Source organism: Actinia tenebrosa, unplaced genomic scaffold (genome assembly GCF_029948245.1).
Source record: "Actinia tenebrosa isolate PJP-AT-01 unplaced genomic scaffold, QUT_ActTen_1.0 PGA_scaffold5__44_contigs__length_20552954, whole genome shotgun sequence".
In the NCBI taxonomy this organism is placed as follows: domain Eukaryota; kingdom Metazoa; phylum Cnidaria; class Anthozoa; order Actiniaria; family Actiniidae; genus Actinia; species Actinia tenebrosa.
The window spans coordinates 10,020,237-10,043,290 of record NW_028292582.1 but is presented as its reverse complement, the minus strand read 5'-3'; the positions used below and the strand labels follow the sequence as shown (position 1 = coordinate 10,043,290).

The following is a 23,054-nucleotide window of genomic DNA, read 5'->3' as shown; positions in this document are numbered from 1 at the left end:
TTTGTTAACTTATTGTGAAACAAGATGGCGGACGAGTAACTAATTCTCAAATTTCGCATGTTTTTGCTGTTTTTAAGGATCAAAAAGGACTTTATTAACTTTGTCTTGGTTACAAATACCAATATATTGAGTATATTTAGTCAAGGATACGATAATTTGTGAGAATATGCCTGTGAATTGTAAGAATTGTGGCTTGAAAGCTATTTTGAAGCGGCCAAAGACGGTGAGTTTTGAAAGAACTCTCAATTAGTATATGTAATAGGACTCCATGCTGTCCAATTAAGAAATAATTGGACGAGGAAAATTCCGAGGACTGACAAAATTGGATGAGGCCGTAGGCCGAGTCCAATTTGGCAGTCAGAGGAATTTTTCGAGTCTGATTATTTCTTGATTGGGGAGCATGAAATCTCATTACCTATTAATTATATAGCTGCCTAATTAATTCTATATCAACAAGACCTATATGGGATTAATGAGAAGCTGTATAATTATTCCTTTTATTTTAAAAAAAAATTTTTAGTTACTTAGATTTAGTGAGGACTTTTGTTTCTCTTGTTACATTTAGTTGCCTTATTTTCATTCTCCAGAAATTTGGAATTTAAGAAAAAATAATTAGAGATACGGCAAGAGAAAACTCGATGCAATTTGAGAAGATTACACTTGATTTTAGGCCAAAAAATAAGTACTTAGAGAAAATGACAAGGCTGCTGTCATAGAATCATCCCAAGAGAAAACAAGAACAAATTTACATAGGTTAAATTCAACCGTACCCCCCCTCCCCCCCCAATCCCCAGACGTAGCCTTCAGAGACCTGTTGAAACGTTCGATTCTGTAGTGACTATTTCTGAACAGACAGTACATTCATTTATGTGATTTAAAGATGTTTGAACTAGATAAATCAATAAATTTCACTTCCAGAGGTGGTGGGTACCGTACAAACCCCACCCCTCCCCTCTAAATTGGGTCCTGTAAGATAAGAATTGTTTTGGCCTTACCTCTAACAAGTTGTGGTTTTTTTCTTTTAGGGTGATGCTCTCTGTAAGGAGTGCTTCTATTTGATGTTTGAGTCTGAGGTTCACCAAACTATTTTAGAGAATGAGCTGTTTCGTAGAGGAGAGACGGTGGCCATTGGTGCTTCTGGAGGAAAAGGTATGTTAATGTTAACTTGGACTTGCCAAGAGCCGACTACACGAAAAGATAAAAAAATTTCAACAGCGACGTGTAGTGAGTAATAAGAAAGATACCAAAAGAAGAAAAAATGGATTTCAAGAAAGCCTAATGTAACTCTATCATAGCTGCTGTTGATGTGATACCGTCTTTTTGCTCAATCATCTCCTCCATTATGCAATACAGGAATCAAAACTCAACCACAGTGATTAGATCAAGGCAAGCATTTGTGCAACATGCAGCCAATGCTTCAGTATTTTTACTGTTGACTCTTATTGGCACAGCAAACCCTTGCAGTGACCACCCTCAGCGCCAGCAATGAGGTTGGACTAGCACAATGTTCCATAAAGGTTACTAGTGAAGGATACCTCATTACATTACCCACATCAACCACCTAAGTATTTAATATTAAAATCATTAGCAGACAGATATTATATCAAGGAATGTTGCTGGGTGCTGGATGGAAAAACAAAATGAAACAAAACAACAAATAATGCACAGTATTTATTTGTATTTATTTTTCACAGATTCTACTGTTTTAGCCTATGTTCTCAAGACTCTGAATGAAAGATATGACTATGGCTTGAACCTCTTGCTTCTGTCAGTCGATGAAGGGATAACAGGGTACAGAGATGACTCCCTTGAGGTGAGGATTTATACTTTTTGACAACCAGGGAAGATTATTGATATGTGATTTTCTGTAATCAAAGTTACCACACTTCCCAAACACAAGTGTGAAATCTAGACTACAATTTGCTTTCGCGACAAAGTTGGTTTTGGTAGATGCAATCAATTCTATCCACAACATGTCATGACAATGTTCAGATCAATGTCTTGGAACCACGGTTTCAATGACGTCTCCCAAAACCAAAACCATATCGCTATGGTTGCTAGACTTGTTACGACAAATTTATGGTTAATCACATGTGAGAAGTGCTGTAATAGGATAGTACATCCACATGGTCGCATTGTATTGCTTCTTGGCTTGATGAGTTTTAGGCCCAGTCCACACGTATCTGGAAATTTTTGTATCCACAAATTTTTTTATACGGATACTGGTTGCGTTCACATTCTGCAATTAATTTTTGTGTCCATATCCGCAAATTTTACGAAAATTTGCGGACGGCGAAAACGATTCGAATAAGCTGCGTGTGGATGCAAACATTTTCCTATCCACAAAAAATAATTTGCGGATACAAAAATTTCTGGATACTTGTGGACAGAGCCTTAATTTGCCAGTAGGATTTGCTCCAAGGGCAGATCCAGGATTTTTTGGAGGGGGGGTCTAAAAGTACACTCAATAAGTGATGTCATTTTTGACGTCATACGTCACTATACCCATAAAATTCATATAAGCAACTGTTTTTTTGGAATTTCCTTCTTCCAGACTGTGAAGCGTAACCAGATTCAGTATGACATGCCCTTGAAGATAGTTTCATATGAGGTGAGAACAACGTTGTTTCTTCAGGTCTTCTGTTAACAAGCAAGAAATCCTGGGTGAATCCAAGTACCAGAATTTCAAACCCTGAAACAACCTCTGGGGTGATCTAAGTCAGGGCATGGCTAACTCACAGATCAAACCCTGAAACATCCTCTGGGCTGATCTAAGTCAGGGCATGGCTAACCCACAGATCAAATTGCCTAACATAATCTACTCTAAAGTGATGCCAAGTCCAGGAATAGAACTGAAGACCACTGCGATGAGAGGTGATTATACTGCTACACCTTGATCTTGCTTGATTCTCATTGTTACATGTTGCAGGAACTTTATGGCTGGAGTATGGATGCAATAGTCAAGCAAATAGGACTCAAAAATAACTGTAAGTAACTCATAATCATATTGAATTTTAAAATGGGTTTAGTCTTAATTGTCATATGAATTTGTACCATTTGTATCTCTCATTATGTACTTGTTAATCGTTCTCAAATCTTGTGTTTAGGTACTTTTTGTGGGGTGTTTCGTCGGCAAGCATTAGACAGGGGAGCTATGTTACTAAATGTTGATAAAATCGTTACAGGTAGATGGCCAATGAATTATTATTGGAATGTATGTGTATGAGAATATATACAAGTATGATACATTGATACATTTATTGGCATGGTTTGTCATTGTTTCTGCAATGCAACTCAAAAAGGACAAGCCCCTTTTAGTTGAGGGAGCAAAGCTTGAGTTTGGTATGACTTCACTACACAGTCTAAATTCATGTTATTATTAAATCTTTATTAAAAGAAAGGGGGGCCCCAGTGAAAAGCCTTGAGGTACTCCCTAACTAAACTATGCTCTTTGATGGAGCTGTCCAGTTAGGAGACTATGAGGTATTCCCCATCAGTGCTCTCAATGGTTAAGGCACTCAACAAGCTATGCTGAGAGTTTCATTTATGTTATATATTTGCAGGTCATAATGCTGACGATGTGGCCGAGACAGTTATTATGAATGGTAGTTGAATCTCGTATTATTTATATTTGACTGTACATCCACATCGTTTTAAGCTCGGCTGTAATGTTTTCCCATATCAGACCATGTGTCATTCCCTAGAGTCTCATTTCTTTGTGTAACGATTGTGCATGAGAAGACACATGAATATGGATACAACTCAAACAAAGAATCTTATTCTCAAGACCATGTGTCATTCCCTAGAGTATCATTTCTTTGTTTAACGGTTGTGCATGAGAAGACACATGAATATGGAGACAACTCAAACAAAGAATCTTATCCTCAAGACCATGTGTCAGTTCCCTAAAGTATCATTTCTTTGTTTAACGTTTGTGCATGAGAAGACACATGAATATGGATACGACTCAAACAAAGAATCTTTTCCAAAATGTCCAAATTTATTTTAAAACGAGGACTGAAATGAGAACCCCTGTTCCATAATAAAGAGGTTTAATTATGATTAAGAAACCTACCTCAAAGTAAAATTTCAATCAAGTTTTGAAAATCATATTTACATACCACTTCCAACCTAAATTTACAGGTCATTTGTTTTGTTGTAGTACTTCGAGGAGATATCGCAAGATTAAGAAGATGTACATCAATAGTTACTGTAAGGATATTTGCTCTTTTACTACCATCTCAAACTCCATAGACAAATGTTTAAATTTTTTGGTATATTTTAATACATATCTTTTATTTTAAAATTTGCCTGCTCTGTGTTGTTTAGGGTAGTGAGGGAACACTTCCTCGATGCAAGCCGTTTAAATATACATATGAAAAAGAAATTGTAATGTAAGTACTTCATAGATGAGTGTGTTAGTTTTGTAGTGACATGCATTTAACTGCATGGTCCAGATGCAAACCTTGCGTGCGAGGAAAAGCAAGTTACCTCTGTGAAAAGCTCACGGAACAAACACAGTCACTGACGACACGGCAAGGGATACGCCAGACCAATTACTTTGCTCGAGAATTTACTTCCCAGCCAACCAAATACCCGGAACACGGCATAAACACGCCACGTACACGGTACTCCCCATTCTCTATACATCGGTTCACTGGTTAAACATTCAGTCGAGGTTGCAAGTCTCAAATTTGAATTATCCTTTGAAAGTACCTTAGTGCCTCGCTTGAGCGCTTTGTGTTTGACCAGTCAACCAATGTATGGAAAATGGTGAATCGCCAAGCTCACGGCACTGTAAGACCAATCACGTTCGGCGAGAAAAAATCAGCCCATTAAAATTCTAGAAAACCTTGCGGTCACGGTACATTTATGGCACTGAGCTTTTCACAGTTAAGCGAAAACTGCAATACTAGCACTTAGTGCTTGCTTCAAGCCAACTACACCTGAGACTCACAAAGTCATAAGCGAAGCAAAAGACAAAAAAGCGAGTGCAAAGTCGTGAGAGGTCAACTCGTTTCTCTTGCAGGAATTTCCTTTCCATTTCGTTTCAATGCTAGTTTGCGTGCTAAATTTTTGTACGCTGATAAAGAGCGTAAATATCCTTTAGCGACCAGTTTTTGTGTAGCTAAAACAAGTTGTAAAAGTCCTTTGTTCAAGGTGTGTGATCCTGGTTGGGCTGCCTGTGATATATTCAGTGTGCGTGACCTGATATGGAGACCATCACCGTCAGCCACAGCCACAGCCATTTGTCTAACCTCAATCAGCTATCATTATTGCAGTACATTTTATCTTAGTGGTTTGTTCAATACTTAGGTATGCTTACTTCAAGAAGCTAGATTATTTCTCTACAGAATGCATATATTCTCCTAATGCATATCGGTGAGTAACTAGCCTGATAGTAACTTTGCCAATGGTGTCTGTTAAGTATATTGACAGGCCGTGTATGACGTCACGACAGTCGCGCCTTTAGCACGAGACGTGTTGAGCAACAAAGAGAATCGTTTTGCCTTTCACTCGAGTTTTTGTTTTACCCGTTTACGGAGAACCCATATTTTGGTCTTCCATACACGACAGTGTCCAAGCCAGGGCTTTCAGAATGTTTTTAAGTAGGTGGTCATAAGTCTGAAGTAGCTGGCTGTGATCCGACACAAGGAACAGGTTTTCTATGAAAAAGAATTTATAGGTAGCCGGCACTCAAGCCAGCAGCTTATTCTGAAAGCCCTGCAGCCTGTTATGTTACATTGGCATATTCCTTTTAAAAAGACTAAGACTGATCTTTTATCCACTATTATATTCATTTATTCTCATCAATTCACTCCCTTACTTATACATTACTTTATTCACTCACTCATTCACTCCTTCATTTGTTCATTCACTCCTTCATCCTTCCATTCATTTGCTGTGATATACTCTTTCATTCATTCGTTCCTTCTTATTTTCTAGAGGTCACGCGAGAACCTACTTAAAGGACCTGGAAAAAATTCGTCCAAGTTCTATTATAGGTACTACACATCACTGACTCAACATTATTTGTAAATTCCTCCAAAGGAGGTTAAACTGCGAGACAAGATCATTTAACCCTCGACTGTTCTACCCTCTAGATATTATTCACTCTGGCGAGAGTATGTCAGTGAAGAAAGAAGTCAAAATGCCTGTCCAGGGTAAGTTTGACTTGACCTTCTATAAGTGGAAACATTTCATACTTCAACTCTCAGTCAAGATGCTTTATTTTGACACTGCCTTTCCTCCCTGGTATAAAATTGGATAGTGGCAAGTTCTTGGGAGATTATTCGCACAATTCTGGGTAGGGGACTTAGAACTTAGGTAGACTAGCACCCCATCCAGTAGTAGTTAGCATGGGTGGCCTACACTTCTAAAGTTACGGACACACGGTGCAACATTGCTCGCAACAAATTTGAATCGGGGTGACACACGTTGCAACAGAATCACGCAACATCGCTGGTGTCAGCCTGCTATGCGAAGAAATTTGGTCAGCGGTTAAATTTGGTGCAAGCTGATTGGCTGGAATTTTCAAAAGGTTGCACGCAATGTTGCAACCATGTTAACACGATGAAATTTGTTGCGCGCAATGTTGCAAGGGTAGAGCACGATTCAACTTTAGACTCATTGCATGAAATTTTTCTGCAACAAGTTTCAGAGGTGGAAACGTTGCAACAGTTTTGTTATGTGCAATGTTGCACCGTGTGTCCGTACCTTAATTTGGTGCCTCTCAACAACGTGGAGTTCACACTGGGGACCGGTGGTTTGAGACCCGTGTGCCCAAGACCAGAGTAGAGTTAGTTTGATGTATTTTTCTCTCCTGTGCCACAAGGGTTTTTCTCCAGGTTCTCTGGTTAATTTACCAACATGTGAAGTGAGAGTTGTATGCTTAGAATATTTAATGTACTGGTGGTGAGTGCGTAGTGTCATATCTGTACTTACTCATTAGCCTCTGGCTAGGTAGACTCAGCAACAACTCCCGGTATCACGACGTAAAATAAAGATTTATTACTGGGTTGCCTGTGGCAGGCGTAAAATGCCTTTGGTTTTTTTGTTTGTTTATTTATTTATTTATTTATTTGTCTTCTCTTTCTCGCGAAATGTGCATTCTTGCACAAGAGTACCCATATAGGGATTTGAATGAGGTGTTCATAGATTCTAGGCTCATAGATTGGCTTAGCAGCTAAGGATGTAGCTCCGGGTTTTAGAAGTAAATAAAATTGAGTAGTAAAAAGATTTTTATAGTAATACTTCAAGTTGCTTCATCGTTATGAAACGAAAAGAAGTTTTTATCACTAGCGATGGTCTTGGTCTTGATAATTTACGATATCATATTCAACCTCATCAAATAATTATATATTATAGGTACTTGTAGTCGGTGTGGATATATCTCAAGTCAGCACCTCTGCAAGGCGTGTGTTTTGCTAGAGGGATTAAACAAAGGTTTACCAAGGTAACAATAGCCACATGTTCTTGTTGCCATTCCACAGTGCATGCTGGTCAAGCTTGGGTACAATCGTAACTCACCATATTAGGCAGGATGAATAAAAGATGTTTGTGCCCAAGCTAGACCAGCATGCAATTATTAGCTCAACTAATGCCAAACAAGGTGCATTCTGGTCTAGCCTGGGTAACAAACTAAATAAGCCTGAAGCGAGATGACGTTTTACCCCCGACTCTATACCATAATAGTTTTTAAGATTCTTTCATATTAAAATTTTTGATTCCTTAGAGAATACAGGAACAATAGTCATAATTAAAGAACAAAAGCAATGTAAAAAGGATTATGGTCTAGAGACGGGGGTAAAGCGTCATCTCTCTTCAGGCTTATTCTTATCCAAGCTAGGTCAAAATGAAAGACCAAATATAGATCCCTGGCATGTGACGTCAAAGCAGCTCGATCTGGGGGACAAAAAAAAACGAATTCCAATCTCCTGAGAATAGGAACCTATTGTTTTGTCCCCCAGATTGAGCTGCATTCCAAAGTGCTGCAAAGGGTCTATAGTCTTGTCAAGATTATGCTATTACGATAATCTCAAAGTTTAAGAAACATATTATTTTATTGGTTTAGGCTTGGCATAGGAAAAACCGACAAGCTCCAAGTAAGTGTTTCAGCAGAAAAGCATTTTCACTGAGTTATTTTTAATTAGAAAATCACCAGTTATAAATAATTATAATGATAAATAATAATTATATATTTTTTTTTTCATTAAGCTAGCTTTTCTTCTTTTAAACATTCAGAGCGCTTGCCATTAAGTCTAACTGATCAGTCTGAGCGGCGTGTTCTCAAATGGCACACGTAATTTCTAAGAACTGGACCAACGCGGCCCGAACCAGTTTTAAGAAACGACGTGTACTGGCCGCTTAGACCGATCGCACCCTCATTCATTTTTGTTGTTTCACAGCGTCAAGCTAAGAATGCCTGCAATGATGGTGGATGTATTGACAATAACTGTGGTGGAAAATCTAAGAATTGTTTAGACTTTTGATATCTAATGACATCTTTAATTATTTGTAAATAAAACTTAAACGAGATTTCACATTGTTTGATTTCTTTTTATTTACTGTCATGTGTGCTCTTTGTCTCTTTAAATTTTTCATGACTGAAAATCGAAGGCCAGCTTGTTGATTGCCACATATTCAGTTACTGATACCTATTGTGATAATACCTGCACAGCTCCTTAAATTTCTGCATAAGTCTGCTATTGTAGAGAACAATTTACTGTGGAGTACCACATGATCAGCTATTGGCCCCTTTTTTCTTTAATGAAATTATCATTTCTTTGAGCTTGGTTGAGCCATTGTTGAAAACATTTGATAGTTTTGATGATACAGTGTTCTTATTTATTGAGACAAGTGAGAGGAAATGTCCTGGCACAGGGTGGATGAACCACAGATCTTTTAAGAATGCACTTACTAGTTGTGTCACTTCAACTGAAAGTAAATAAAAAAACAAAATCATTGCAAATTATTTCTTAAAACCACATGACCTGTGAACTAATACATATTTTGTTTATATCCTCTCTTCACACTCCTCTACTCTACTCTGCTCTGCTCTGCTCTGCTCTGCTCTGCTCTGCTCTGCTCTGCTCTGCTCTGCTCTGCTCTGCTCTGCTCTGCTCTGCTCTGCTCTCCTTTCCTCTAATCTTGTCACCTATCCTCTGCTTTCCTCTCCTCACCTCACCCCAGTTCACCTCGCCTCGCCTCGCCTCACCTCACCTCACCTCACCTCACCTCTTTCCTTAATGGGTGTATATGAACAATGCTAAGACAGGCGAATTATAAATATTTACTATACAACTAATACAATAATAAAACTCACCATCAACATTTTCAGCCGTTTCATCTATCAGTGGACTGGGGCAAAGCGGAAGCAAAATTTCCACAACCCCTGACATAATTTCTCGATATACGTCACTGGACAGCAACTTTACCATTTCACTGGCAGTCGTTCCTAACCAATCATTTTCCATGTGCTGTACACGTGACAGTAATACCAAAAATATCATATTCAGTTCTTGGACAAGTTGAGTTTTCGCACCATTTACGCAACCAAACAGAAAAAGGAGGTGTCTAAGACATGGTTCTCCCACGTGACGGAGAAGATACTTCTGAAGGGACGCACTTGAAGCGACACAATATCTAAACCATTTGACCACCTTGAGGAGGGATTGGTCGGAATGATCTGCAGTTGGACAAACACTGGTAGCAAAGTGGAGCCCAAAATTACAAGCTAGCATCAACACTCCATCTGTAATTTTAGTAGCAGAATTCTCTTCTAAGATCAAAGTTGGGCGCCATAGTACTATGATGTCAAGCAAGAGATTGAATGATTTTTGCTTTTCAGATGTTCCCTTTTCATCCTTGCTGCTTGTTTCTTCTCTTGATTCCTGTCCTGTCAACTGCAGTTCTATTTTAAGTGCATTTAGCACTTGAGACTCATTGTACAACCCACACCATAAAGTTATAAGCTGCAAGACTTCTTGGTGAGTGAGATGGGATCCCTGTGCCGATGATTGTCTGAGGTGGTTTAAGACTGATTCAAGAAGCTCGAGGAACATCGGCAAGTCATTCAAGGTGGAGCTGGAACTATGGATAAAAAAGCAAGTACATCTTTCGTTAAGAAGGAGAAATCATGGTATCATTCGTACAAAATCAACCAATCATAATGTAGAATAAAAACGAAACATTCAATTTGAACCAATCAGGGCTAATGGCAACACCATCAAACCATTCAAACATACCAAACTGACTGTTTTATCTAAATCACGAAGGCATCCTGTAGGTGATAGGCACTTTAAAGACATGCAAAGGCAGATATTGCATTTATTGTGACTTCCTTTTCTATTTTTGGTTAAAATATCGATTCTTCAGACAAACCTGTACAGTTTGATCAACGTCTTGCAGACCAGTAGACTTTCTCCACAGAGATTGGGTGGGTAGGGCGTACTGTTTGATGCATCACCGCTTTCCACTTCACCGCAGGCACTTGGTTTACCTCGTTGGATTGTGAACCACAATGTGTGGAGTAACCGTAGACAGGTGCTGAGTTTTTCTGCATCGCTTGGGCTAGCACATGCGATAAAAGAAAAAGAAGTCAGATCCGTCAACAAAACTTCTGATATATTTATTGGGAATAAGTGAGTGCGTTTCAGTTGCACTGGTAGAGCGCATGCAGTAAAACCATGGAATAAAAACGAAGTTGATACTGACAAATAGTAGTTATTTAGTGACTAATAGTTGCAAGCACTCAACCAGAACATTTATTTAACAAAAGAAACAAATGGTCTCTTATGTATTTGTCTTTGTATGATCAATGTGCTGGTTGAGTGATAGCAACTATTAGTCACTAAATAGATACTATTTGTCAGTATTGACTTCGTTTTTATTTCATGGTTTTACTGCATGCGCTCTAGGAACGTTATACTAACTAATTAGCGTTCTTCTACCCTGCGAGCAGAGTCTTCTTTTACCTCCTGTGCACGCAGGGCAATGTTCCTCGAGACTTCAGTGTCTAGTAATTTTGTCGCACGATAAAAGAGTGTATAAATGTAGTTGCAGAGAAATTACGCATGGTAAGATTTTGCACCACAATATGTCATCTTTATTTTTATCGTGGAAATAAGCGGCATGATTGAAAATCGATAAGGTATAGGTTTGATGCTAATACCTTGACAAGCAAAGGGAGTGTATCCATCCAACGACAGCATAATTCTTGGCCAAGTCAAAGGCGGCCGAGTGAATGGACAGCGCAGCATTCATCAAACTGAACACAAGTTTCTGAAAAGATACGAAGACCGACAATGACTTGACTTAGGGACTGTTCATTAATCATGCCTTGGGGGGGGGGGGGGGGGGGGGCTGGAGGAAAAGTAGGGGGCTTTGAAAAAAATCACACAAAGAAGGGGGGCTTTAATAGTATTTGCTGACTTAAAGTGGGGTTGAAACAAATAATTAAGGTATGTCTAAAAGGTCACCAGGAGGGGGGGGGGAGGGGGGGTAAAAACTGTTTTTTAGATAGAACTGGGGGAGGGGGGTGTGAATTTTTCCAAGGTTTTTTTCGATTTTTCCTCCAGCCCACCCTGACATAATTAATGAACAGTCCCTTATGCAGTCAGTATATGATATGCACTAGACGGTCAAGCATGTGGTTAACAAGCTCGACAAACGAGGTACATTCTGGTCTAGCTTGGATACAATCATCACCATATAAGACATTATTAAAATAAAGTGTTTCACCCAATCTAGACCAGCATGCTCGACGTTCATTAGTCCAGATTTAACATGACGTCATTTCCTGTCTAGTAGGAGATGTTCATCAGCTGAATCACAAGTTTTCAATAGAATTATTTTTGGCTGACAGCATATTCACCATTTTCCATACATTGGTTCACTGGTCAAACACAAAGCGCTCACGTGAGGCACCAAGGTACTTTCAAAGGATTATTCAAATTTGAACCTTGCAACCTCGACTGAATGCTTTGTGTTTGACCAGTGAACTGATGTAAGGAAAATGGTGAATGGTGGTCAGTGTTTGACAATAGTCTTGAACAATTAATGAGATTTAAAGACTTTTATAAGGTGTTGAAACCAAGCAATACTGTGTGACAAATATCATGATTTAGTATTTTGTTTTGTCTTGATTTTCGTTTTTGTTTGTTTGAAAAAATCTGCAATGCCCCTGTAATTTTAGGGCCGTTTCTTGGGCTGCCTGTGGTAGCGCATACTTACACGTGATTGCTGGTCACTCATTTGCGAGTCGTGGTAGCTCATGGCGAGTTCCATGACGTGACGTTTTTTGTATACGTAATAGTCTTGAGCATCACGCAATCCCTCTACTAACAGCTGGAGGATCCACTGGCGTTCATTTCGGTGCTGAAGGACAGACATGATATAAGATACTGGTTTAGGGTTATTATTAACAGCTATTATTATTATTATTATTATTATTATCTTTATCAATTATCATCATCACCATCATCATCACCGCCATCATCACTATCAACACCATCACCATCAGTTATCATCCACATCATCACAATCACTACTGCCATCATCAACATCATAACCATCACTACTATTATCAACAACATCACCATCACCACCATATCACCATCACCACCAACAAACACCACTTCCACCTCCATCACCACTATCAATATCAGCACGTCCATCCCATCATCAATATATCACCATCACCATCACCATCTCTATCACCTCTACCCCCATCATCATACCATCATCATTATCGCCATCATCATCATCATCGTCATTAGTCCTAAGAGAAGACACGTTCTGAGAGGGGAAAACATTACGAAAAAGATAAAAAGGTACTATTTTAGATCCAGAACAAGATGATACTTAGCAAGTGGTACCTGGAGGCTGCTAGAGTTGAAAAGAGTGTAAAACAGCGGGACTTCTCGTAAATCCATCACAGCACGTTGAAGAAGAAAGCTATTGACCAACACGTACATCTGGTTCTCTGGAAAAAATGATTTAAAAAAACTGAATAAACATATAAAATACGTATCATAACATATGTATTTCACGGTGACATGGGTGGAGTAACAGTAAGACGTCCACCCTCAAAGCCACTTTAGGCTTAAGAAACATGTTCAGGTTCAGTGGACTACTTCGACGATACGGCGGCCATCTTGGATCGCAATGCATTATGGGGCGTACAGGGGGCAAAAAAAGCTTTGTTACAGTAATGACGTCGATTGATATTAACAGCTCACCACAAGAGAATACAACAAAATATTAATTTAGACGGCATATCGATCACATTTAACCATAAAAAAAAGACAAACAAACGAAACTATATATATTTTCCGTCATATTTGTTTTGTTCTGCTGTTCTACAAAATGGCCGCCGTATCGTCGAAGTAGTCCATTATTGTGGGTGCCCCATGAAAATAGAGCCATTTGTTTGATGCGTTTTTCTCCCATAGAAGAACAACAGAGCATTGTCGCTAGACTCACCAGGGTGAAGCATCACGTACGCAGCACGGGATACGAATCGCGTGATCACGCTAGAAACACGCGCATTGACATCAGTGATGCCATTCTTCAGACTTTCGAGTAACAGGTATACCTGAGATCGAAAACATTAAAAAACTACATCTCATCAGATCGCCAAATAAGAAGCAGAGAGGAAGTATTTCAAGGAGGTGAGCATAGCCGTGTGTGGTCGTATAAAGCTATTTCAAAAATTGTTTGTAAAGGCTTTGCAGCATGTTGCATGCCCGGGGGGAGGGGGGGATGCTCGTCGTATCTCTTAGGGGTAAAAATTCGCGATTTGGTATCTTTTTGGGAGTTAAATGCGAATTTTTGAAAATCAGCATTTTCTGGTATCTCTTAGGGTGTCGGAAAAGGAGAGAAGCGCGCATCGATATGGCTTATCCTAGGCGCTTTTTATATAAAATTTAATATTATTTGTTGTGGTATCTCTTATGGGTTAAAAATCATTCAGCCACGCCCTTTTTTAAAGACTTCCGGTATCTTTTAGGGGTCTTTTTGAAAATTTCCGACGAGCATCCCCGGTACTTTTTTCCAGGAGTCCTCCCCCCCCCCGGGGGTTGCATGTTATTAAGTTTGAATATGTTATTGAATGTATGTATATAGACTGTCTCGAAGTCCGCCACCCTTTGTCGGGAGAAAAGAGAGTCTGACTTGAAGCAAGTCTAGTACGCATAATAAGTTTGAATATATTATTGCATTTATGTATATAGAAATCTTCTTTACAAAGAGATTTGATAGCTCTAAACAAACCTGTTTCTTCTCTCGAAAGCTGGCTGCGTCCATGTGCACTAAACACCTGGATAACACGTGACTGGCCGCTTTACGCATGCGCTCGTCACGTGACGATAATGCTGAGACAGTATATCCCAGGCCTCCTCGTTCGACAAACTTGCGACAATCGACAACAGAATCTAAAATATTCAAAAGCTTAAATAAGAGAAGTACATTCATTGTGCCCGCCTAGAAGAATTCGAGACACTGATAAAGTTATTATTATTATTATTATTATTATTATTATTATTATTATTATTATTATAATATAACATCGTCATTTTCTTTTGTCATCGATTATCATCAACAGATCTGAAGAACAGATTTGAAGGTCGTTGAAATTTTTTAATCTATAACTTTACTGTCAACATCAACCACCAGCAACGACTACACTATTATCATCAAAATCATTATAATGATTCCCTTCATTTTATTATCATCATCCACTAGCAATAACAACATTATCATTATCATCATCATTTTCTACACCATCATCGTCATCATCATTTCTAATAGTTTATTATAATCTTAATTATCATAATCATCGTCAATCAACATCTAAAATGTCTCTAAGATCATCATCGTAATCATAATTTTAATCATATATTATTGACTATCATCATCATCATATTCATTATCTCCACCATCATCACTACCATTGTTACCATCATTATCATCATAAAGTCATCATTTCATCAAAATGATAGTAAATAAAAGAAATCATCCTCAAGGGAATGAAGATTGCCTTGACTTACTTTGAGAAAGAAGATGGCAGAAGAGAGGAAGAATAAAGCACGGGTCATAGAGAGAGGAAAGGTTATCCTTGGCTGCCACATCACTTTGAACACGAGGCTGGAACAAGAAACAAGAGATTTTTAGAAGGTTCTATAATCTACCTTGTATAGACCTATCACGCGGCACCCATGTTGGGTGGAACAATAGATTTTCTCGTGTGGCCTCAAAATCAATCACTTCAAAATGACGCTACCAAAATGTCGAGGGTGATCATGGCGTTTATTACAGTAACGTAGTGTCGACTTACTTTTACATCACATCGTTTTACTATTAAGTGATAAAACTACAACACAAAAAACAGCATACCTTTTCCTAAAAAATGTGTACCTGAGTCAACTTAGTTGTATCCAATAGACTTTCTTAGACCTTGGGCGTAATGTTGTCCCATTTCAGACCATGTGTCATTCTCTTGAGAATAAGTTCCTTCGTTTGAGTCGTATCCATATTTAAGTGTCTTCTCATGCACAACAGTTAAACAAAGAAATAATACTCTAGAGAATGACATGTGGTTTGAAATAGGACAATCGAGGTCAAGAGGTCTATATATTGGCTTCAGCAGCTTTTTGATCCAGGTACACTATTATGGGAGGGGAGGGAAAATGATATTTATATTTACCCTTAGTTTTCGTTCCAATGGGAAGTCAAGTGCAGAGCGGTTCAAAGTCGTGACGTCAAGTAATTCTAACACCTCATTGGTGCTGGGCTGTTGCCATAGTGATGGTCCTTGGATCTTTTTGATTTTATGATGATCTAGGGCTGCTTTGCCCCACAAATACGGCCTACAATAAAATAAAAAATAAAATTATAACTATTGATCCAAAATTTCCGAGATATCATACCAAAGCTCTGAAAATGAATTATATGAATTATATAAAAGATTTGTACTATTTCAGTTTCGAATACTCGAGTTTCGAGCTATTCATGGTTGGCCTCCATTTTGTGTAGAACATTCATGTGTTCCAGTGAAGATCCGTGGAATTTCAAAGTGTTTGTAATGTTGAAGTTATGCATTCTTTACTTTTTTTCATACTTTTTTCGTTGCAGTATTTTTTGTTTAAAGTTCTCATTGCTGAAGGTGGTGGTAAAATACCTTGTAACTGACATTTTCCCTTCATGTTAGCAGTTTTATATGCAACTAAACCCGGAAATACGTCATATAAAAATTCTGGCCTTGCTTCCGGTAAATAACAGGCGTCCGCGTCTACTTATCAAAATGAGCGGGGAAAATGGAATACGTAAAAAAGCGGGAATCGTCGTTTTTAAATTTAAAACATGAATCAGTCGTAATAAATAATAGAATAAGTTTTACCTAAAACTAGATAAGGGCACTTGCGCTCTTTCGTAAAGATGAAGCAAATACAGGATACTCTGATCTGAAATGACAAAATTTAGATAAATTTTAATTCTTTTATTTATTTATTTACTTACTTACTCACTTACTCACTTACTCACTTACTCACTTACTCACTTACTCACTTACTCACTTACTCACTTACTCACTTACTCACTTACTCACTTACTTACTTACTTACTTACTTATTTACTTACTTATTTTAATTTTTTGTAACATTTTTCCTGGATTTCTCAAAAATTATTGTTTTCTACTTTGCTTGATTTCGCCATTCGCTAGCATTTGCTTATCGAATATACTCGTTACCTTTAGGAGCTAGTGTGCCTTACCTGTTTTACTAAGAGTTGCAGTGTAAGACCCAAAGAAAACTGGAAGATGAGAGGACTCACAACACTCAGGACACAGTTCAGCTATGGCAACGACCAGTTCTAGCAGGGATTCTAAGGAATAAATCATTATACTTTTAGCCGATAATATGATTGTTGTGGATAAGAAGAAGACATATGACACAACTCAAACAAAGAATCTCTTTGTGGTCTGTAATAGGGAAACATTACGTCCAAGCAAGATAATATTAAGTTTGGTTTGTCAACTACATGAAGCTTGCTTGTCACTGCCGATCTCTTGTATACCCATGACGTCACTACAATCTGACTAATCAGGAATCGCATGCTAAAATAGCTCAGGCTTGCGCGCGGAGCTAAAAATAGATTTCCATAAAACTTTCATGGGGCACAGGGATGTGCTCTCTTACTTCATATTCTCTTGTTCCAAGCTATTCATTGAGGTTTTTAGGAAGAAAAATGGCAGTCTGCGCGCCATTTGCCACATAACTAGGGTTGCCAAAAAACAACCATTCAGATCCAAACACAGCACCAGCAATATCACTCACCTTTAAGCTTAACGTCACTCTGTTCATTATCCTCCAACATAATGTCAAGGAACTTAGAGTGGCTCAAGATCAGTTGATACATAGTGGTCAGCGGAAATTCTCGAGCCAAACTCTCATGTTTGGTAGAGTTGTACAGCGGTTTTACGCAGGCTGTCATGCACTGTAGTGTCACTGTGCAGTCAAACCTATACCTGTAAGCCAATAAGACAAAACATGTCAGAACTGCGCATGCGTCAAGGATAAAACGCAGGTTTTCACGTGCAAGGCAAAATGCAAGACCAATAACTTCTTCCATGGCGTTCATTCTACTGCGCATTCCTATTTTATTTTTGCTTGCGTTTGACGTGTCAACCCTGTACTTGCGTTGCCATTTCCGCTGCTCGAGTGAACCAGGCTTAAATTTATCCAAAAATCGGAACCCACTTTAATCTTATTATTTTTCACTCTTACTTACTTCAAACAGTTCTTGACAAAAGTAGACCAAGCTTCAACTTCAACCAATGAATCCTCTCCTTGCAGTAGCCAATCCTGTGTCACAAATAAGAAGTTGAGTAGACCAATCAAATTTTAGGATAGATTGGGTTCAAGAGAAAATAAACTAAGGGAAGGAATCCCTGCGCTCCATGAGCGCCCTTTGATGCTATTCTTAGAATCATTGATACTTTTTTTAGAATCATTTTCTGTTGTTTGATAAGTTTGAAAAGTTAACGCTGGAGAGGCTTTGCACCGTCACGTAATATGGCAGCCATGACAAAAGGCACAACAATAGAGTCTTTCTCCCTGGTGAAATTTCAACAAATATTTCTCATGTAAATCAGATTAGAACATATTCCATCGTTCCTGCCCCCTGTCATGGCTGCCATGACGTGATGGTCCAGAAACTCTATTGACTATGGACCAAGTAATAAGGAATTCAAGTGTGTTTTGCGATTTTAGAGCTTTAAAACCTACCGAGTGTGTAGAAACGATGTCCAAGAGCATGGAGACAGCATGGGTGATGAGTGATTTGTCGTCGACTGGGACAAGTCAACAACATATAAAATAAAATAAAACAAAATGAGTAAAGGAGGAAAAAAGGAAGAAATGGGGGAGGAAGGAAGGGAGGAAGGAAGGAAGGGAGGAAGGAAGGGAGGAAGGAAGGAAGGGAGGAAGGAAGGAAGGGAGGAAGGAAGGAAGGAAGGAAGGAAGGAAGGAAGGAAGGAAGGAAGGGAGGAAGGAAATGAGGAATGAGGTTGATCATGAAATATAATATGAAATTTTACTAAACTTTGTCTGTAGGGCATTTCCGGCATACTTCCTTCTACCTTTACTCTCTTCTTACTTTCAATTGCTTACATATAAAAATTAACGTGCAGATAAAGTTTGGGAAAATTAGTCCCAGTATTGTTGTTTCCTTTCGCTGATTAAATTCAGCTTATAGTGCTTTTGGTATATGTAACGATAAACGAAACCTTCACCACCCTTTTTTTATATAGTAATGATAAAAGAGTACATTGTACACCGTGAAAAGATTTTAAAAAAATTAACGACGTTTCGGACGCTAGTCCTTCGTCGGAGGCGAAAGAGACGAAGGACTAGCGTCCGAAACGTCAGTAAGTTTTTTCATCTTTTCACGGTGTAAGATTTACCCTGGCTTTTATCATTGCTGTTTCATTAGAAACACCGACGCAGCTCACACTAGTTTTTAGCTAATTATCTCTTATTTGAAATAGCTGTACAGTATTTCTCAACATACCTGAGCTGTATTTTAGCATAAGTGAGATGTTCACCATACAAACTGACACAACACTCCCGACCAACACTCTCTGTTTGTTTTCATTGGTGCTGTTCTTGAGTAGCAAATCAAGCATCATTCTTATGATAGACATCTGATAGACGTCCCATGACTGGGATGGGATCAAGTCCAAGAGCTTCGATAACAGTTTTCTTGTGTCTTTAGTGTCTGTTAATATTAATGGTATATAAGAATGCGTGATCAATAGAGGTGCGTTAGCAAAGCGAGGGAATGCGTGGCCATTGAATGGCTTGACAAAGGCCAAATAATGCATGACACGCTAGATAATGCGTGACAATCGTGACATAGCGTGATCTCTTCTTTCTTGAACGATAATAGGGTTTTTTAACTTTCTCTTACCGTGAGATTTTATGATAAGCAATAACTTCAAGGCGGCACAACCGAGATCCTACAAAAATAGAGAAATTTTATGATTAGTATCACCATCGTTATCTTCATAATATATCTACATCTGTTTCATTAATCTCTCTATAATCATCACCATCACCATCATCATCATTATCATCGTCGTCGTCATCATTATCATCATCATCACCTTCATCAATTCAATTAACATCTTCGCCATCATTATCATCGTCGTTGTCATCGTCATCACCATCATCACCAGAAGCATTATCATCACCTTCATCATCATCAACACCTTCATCATCATCATCACCTTCATCATCATCATCAACACCTTCATAATCATCATCACCTTCACCTTCATCATTATTATTGCCTTCATCATCACCTTCATCATCATCATCATCATCATCAACACCTTCATAATCATCATCACCTTCGTCACCTTCACCTTCATCATCATTATCGCTTCATAATCACCTTAACCACCATCATCAACCTCATTATCGCCTTCATAACCATTATCGCCTTCATAATCACCTTCACCACGACCACCATCATCATCATCTTCATCATCATCAACAGTTTCAATATTTATCATTATCATCTTTACCTGTGTTCTACTGGTATTTTTCTTGGGTTCCCTTATCCAGCTCCACAAGTGCGGCCAGTAGTTCTCTGACAAATACGACACGACTTTGTTTTCACTGGATAAAGCTGTGAAATGAAATAAAATCAGTTAGGAAAAAACCACCTACGACCACACTTTTAGTTTGTTGGAAAACAACCACTTTCCTATCATTTTATGCCACATTAGGATAGGATGACGCCACTTACCCCCAGTACTTTCAGTATACGAGAAATACCAAAGAAGCACTGGTAAGAGGTCCCAATGATGATCCTTGAGGTATACCTGACGAACGTCCCGGTCTTGACTCCTGGACGTACATCGCTGTTCAAAGTGCACTCTCAGGGAAGCATTGGAGGCTATCAATATGGTTGCTATGGCAACACGATCTTCTGTGACGTTGTCGAGACAATGGTCTAAGAAAGAAGTATCCACTTCAAGTAGATATCGTGGAGACGTTCTGAGCAGCTTGAGGAGGACTCGGTCTAGTTGCATTGAGGGAACTTCTTGAAGTAGCTTTGCTAGTTTGACGAAGTCGGCAGCGGAGAGTAAAGCCGCCTTCTGATTGGATACATCAATCATGTGACTAAACACGCTGTCGTAATCCACCAATGAAGAATCCTGACTGGCTAAAGAGGTCAGCTGATCTGACTCTTTGATGACGCTATCTATAACCGAATGCTGACTGTACTCTAAATTCACGTGAAATAGGTGTGACACGTGACCTGCACCCTTTATGACATCATCCGCAACTGATTCCTGATTGGAGCTGTAGTTGTTCACGTGGCTTGCTTTTGAATCAAGCAGTGCTAACAATGTCTGGAAGTATATAGTAGGTTCTACGAGGTTTTGGGATTTTTTGACCAGCGCTTCGAATGGCAGTTCAAGCAGCTTGGCTATTGGTTCAGACAAGGAGGCCTGGTCACAAAATGGACTGAACACTTGAAGCAGCTGCAGAGCTTGTAGGGTGGGTCCATCTGGTGAAACATCTGTAAAAAATGATAAAGAAATTGGGGCTTAGCAGTTCATTCTCTTGAGAACTGTTGATTTTTACGGGAGGAGGAAAACCGGACAATACAGAGAAAAATCTTCCAAGCACAAGACAATAACAGTTAATTTTTGCTGAAAATTTGATTAATTTCCAAACATTTATCTAGAAAAATAAACATGAATAATAAAGATAATGTAAATCAACTACAGTTAGAGCCTGGAGTCTGACACCAGAAGAGGACCAACTACAAACGCTACTCATATACTACGCCAAGGTTGGGAATTTTGTATCGTATGTGAGTAGAGTTGTTTGTTGGTTCTCTCCTGTGTAGTATGTGAGTAGAGTTGTTTGTTGGTTCTCTCCTGTGTAGTATGTGAGTAGAGTTGTTTGTTGGTTCTCTCCTGTGCTTCGAGGGTTTTCCTCCGGGTTCTCCGTTTTTCCTCCCTCCTCAAAAATCAACTTCTAAATTCTAATTCAATCTATCGGCTGCCTTATCAGTTGGGTCGCAAGGCCTGTTAGGCATTAAACCATCCACCAAGGCGTGGTAAACGCATTAGATTAGAAGCTATTTCCCTGTGACATTGGTGAGAGAAGAGCCTCCCCTCCAACAACTGGCTACTCTATTTTCTTTGAAAAGTAAAATCGTAGCTTTTTTTACCAAAGATGTGTTGATGGCAAGCGACCTAATTCCTAGAAAAAAATTGAAGAAAACCTCCAGTGAAGGCATAGTGTACGAACTATTGGCACGAAAGATTCAAAAGCAAGAGCGACTCTTCTTTTTATTCTGATCTAATCGTTATTAAGATCAAGGGCGGATCCAGGGGGAGGGTCGGGGGGGTCGCGACCCCCCTTTCATTCCTGAGGTCAAATGGGCTTCCTGTGGTAAAAATGCGACTGGGATTCCTTTGCCCACAAAATTTACCCCTGAGACCCCCCCTTCAAAAAAACCCTGGATCCGCCCTTGAAGATCCATTCATGATTCTATGATCTCTTGGTTAAAATAATGCTCAAATTATATACTTTCCTCTACTTCTTTGCCTTTAAAATATAAATTTATAAGGGCTTCTGTGACATGTCGAGGGAAAATTACGATTTTTAAAGTACCTTCAAATAAAATTTCAATAACTACTTTATAGCGTCAAGACCAGCTACTTCATTACGTCATTCGATTGTAAAGTCACGGAAATAACAAAAGCTATAGAATTAATGCGTCAAAAAGTAGCCGAAAGAAAGGTAGAAAATAGAAAGAAAGGAAAAAAAGAAATAAAGAGAAAGGAAAGAAATAACGGAAGGAAAGAAGGAAGGAAGGAAAAAAATGGATGGATGGATGGATGTAATGGAATTGTTTGAAAAGCAATTAACATAAAAACGTTTTGCGATTTTGTACTCTAAGAAACGCCGTGGACGTCACAAACAACGTCGAAGTGACCACTCTCATTGTAAACGGTAGCGACTTTGATTCTATCCATCTCGAGAGGGCGCTATATGGATCATAAGTTATTTCACCAGCTCTTTTCAAAATTTCATACTTTACTGCATTCAGTGCTTGTGCTGTATCTTATTTCAAGAACACGTTACGTTTAGCTTCTCCTCTTCTCACAGCCCACACACCGGACTAAACTTTTTAGTTATACAATAGCACTCTTGAGTCTACTTCGATGTTTATACTTTGCTGTTCACGAGATAATTCGGTTCTGAGGGTTTTATTTTTCGTTCCGTGAAGACATTGTGATGATGATGCTTTCAGAAGGAATGTCAAAATGACTGATGGTGAGAAAAGTAAATATTGCATTAGGAAGTGAATGACATATATGATGTACAACGAAAATAATATTTAAGAGTTTTTCAGTGAAAATATCTTTCTCTCGTATTTTTCATGCGTCATTTTCTTTCTCTCTTTCTCTCTCTTTTGTATTTTTATCTTTCCTTTTTTTTTTTTTTTTTTTTTTTTTGTCTTTTTCG

At 38.7% G+C, this 23,054-nt stretch overlaps 2 protein-coding genes across 2 annotated transcripts in view; one reads left to right on the top strand and one right to left on the bottom strand.

Annotated features, from left to right (window-relative positions):
• The first annotated feature begins 23 nt into the window (after positions 1-23).
• On the top strand, positions 24-8,543 carry LOC116286960 (cytoplasmic tRNA 2-thiolation protein 1). Its single transcript, XM_031693557.1, has 15 exons — positions 24-223; positions 1,026-1,149; positions 1,695-1,813; positions 2,555-2,611; positions 2,930-2,987; positions 3,108-3,185; positions 3,564-3,605; positions 4,163-4,212; positions 4,330-4,394; positions 5,317-5,382; positions 5,947-6,005; positions 6,105-6,164; positions 7,369-7,456; positions 8,075-8,105; positions 8,409-8,543. Exons 1-15 carry the CDS (start codon positions 167-169, stop codon positions 8,490-8,492), a joined length of 1,038 nt encoding a protein of 345 aa, XP_031549417.1. The 5' UTR covers positions 24-166; the 3' UTR covers positions 8,493-8,543.
• A 72-nt stretch (positions 8,544-8,615) lies between these two features.
• LOC116286959 (nucleolar pre-ribosomal-associated protein 1) overlaps positions 8,616-23,054 on the bottom strand; it is a 54,362-nt gene continuing 39,923 nt past the window's right edge. The window contains exons 18-36 of the mRNA XM_089037452.1: positions 20,311-21,090; positions 20,087-20,190; positions 19,468-19,516; positions 19,069-19,275; positions 18,285-18,349; positions 17,788-17,861; positions 17,334-17,524; positions 16,771-16,881; positions 16,400-16,463; positions 15,707-15,869; positions 15,051-15,147; positions 14,275-14,435; positions 13,486-13,597; positions 12,879-12,985; positions 12,235-12,378; positions 11,174-11,283; positions 10,384-10,572; positions 9,326-10,092; positions 8,616-8,937 (exon numbers count right to left, since the gene is read on the bottom strand). Of these exons, the coding sequence (XP_088893578.1) occupies positions 8,744-8,937; positions 9,326-10,092; positions 10,384-10,572; positions 11,174-11,283; positions 12,235-12,378; positions 12,879-12,985; positions 13,486-13,597; positions 14,275-14,435; positions 15,051-15,147; positions 15,707-15,869; positions 16,400-16,463; positions 16,771-16,881; positions 17,334-17,524; positions 17,788-17,861; positions 18,285-18,349; positions 19,069-19,275; positions 19,468-19,516; positions 20,087-20,190; positions 20,311-21,090 (3,689 nt within the window). The 3' untranslated portion in view covers positions 8,616-8,743. The remainder of the gene's footprint in view (positions 8,938-9,325; positions 10,093-10,383; positions 10,573-11,173; positions 11,284-12,234; positions 12,379-12,878; positions 12,986-13,485; positions 13,598-14,274; positions 14,436-15,050; positions 15,148-15,706; positions 15,870-16,399; positions 16,464-16,770; positions 16,882-17,333; positions 17,525-17,787; positions 17,862-18,284; positions 18,350-19,068; positions 19,276-19,467; positions 19,517-20,086; positions 20,191-20,310; positions 21,091-23,054) is intronic.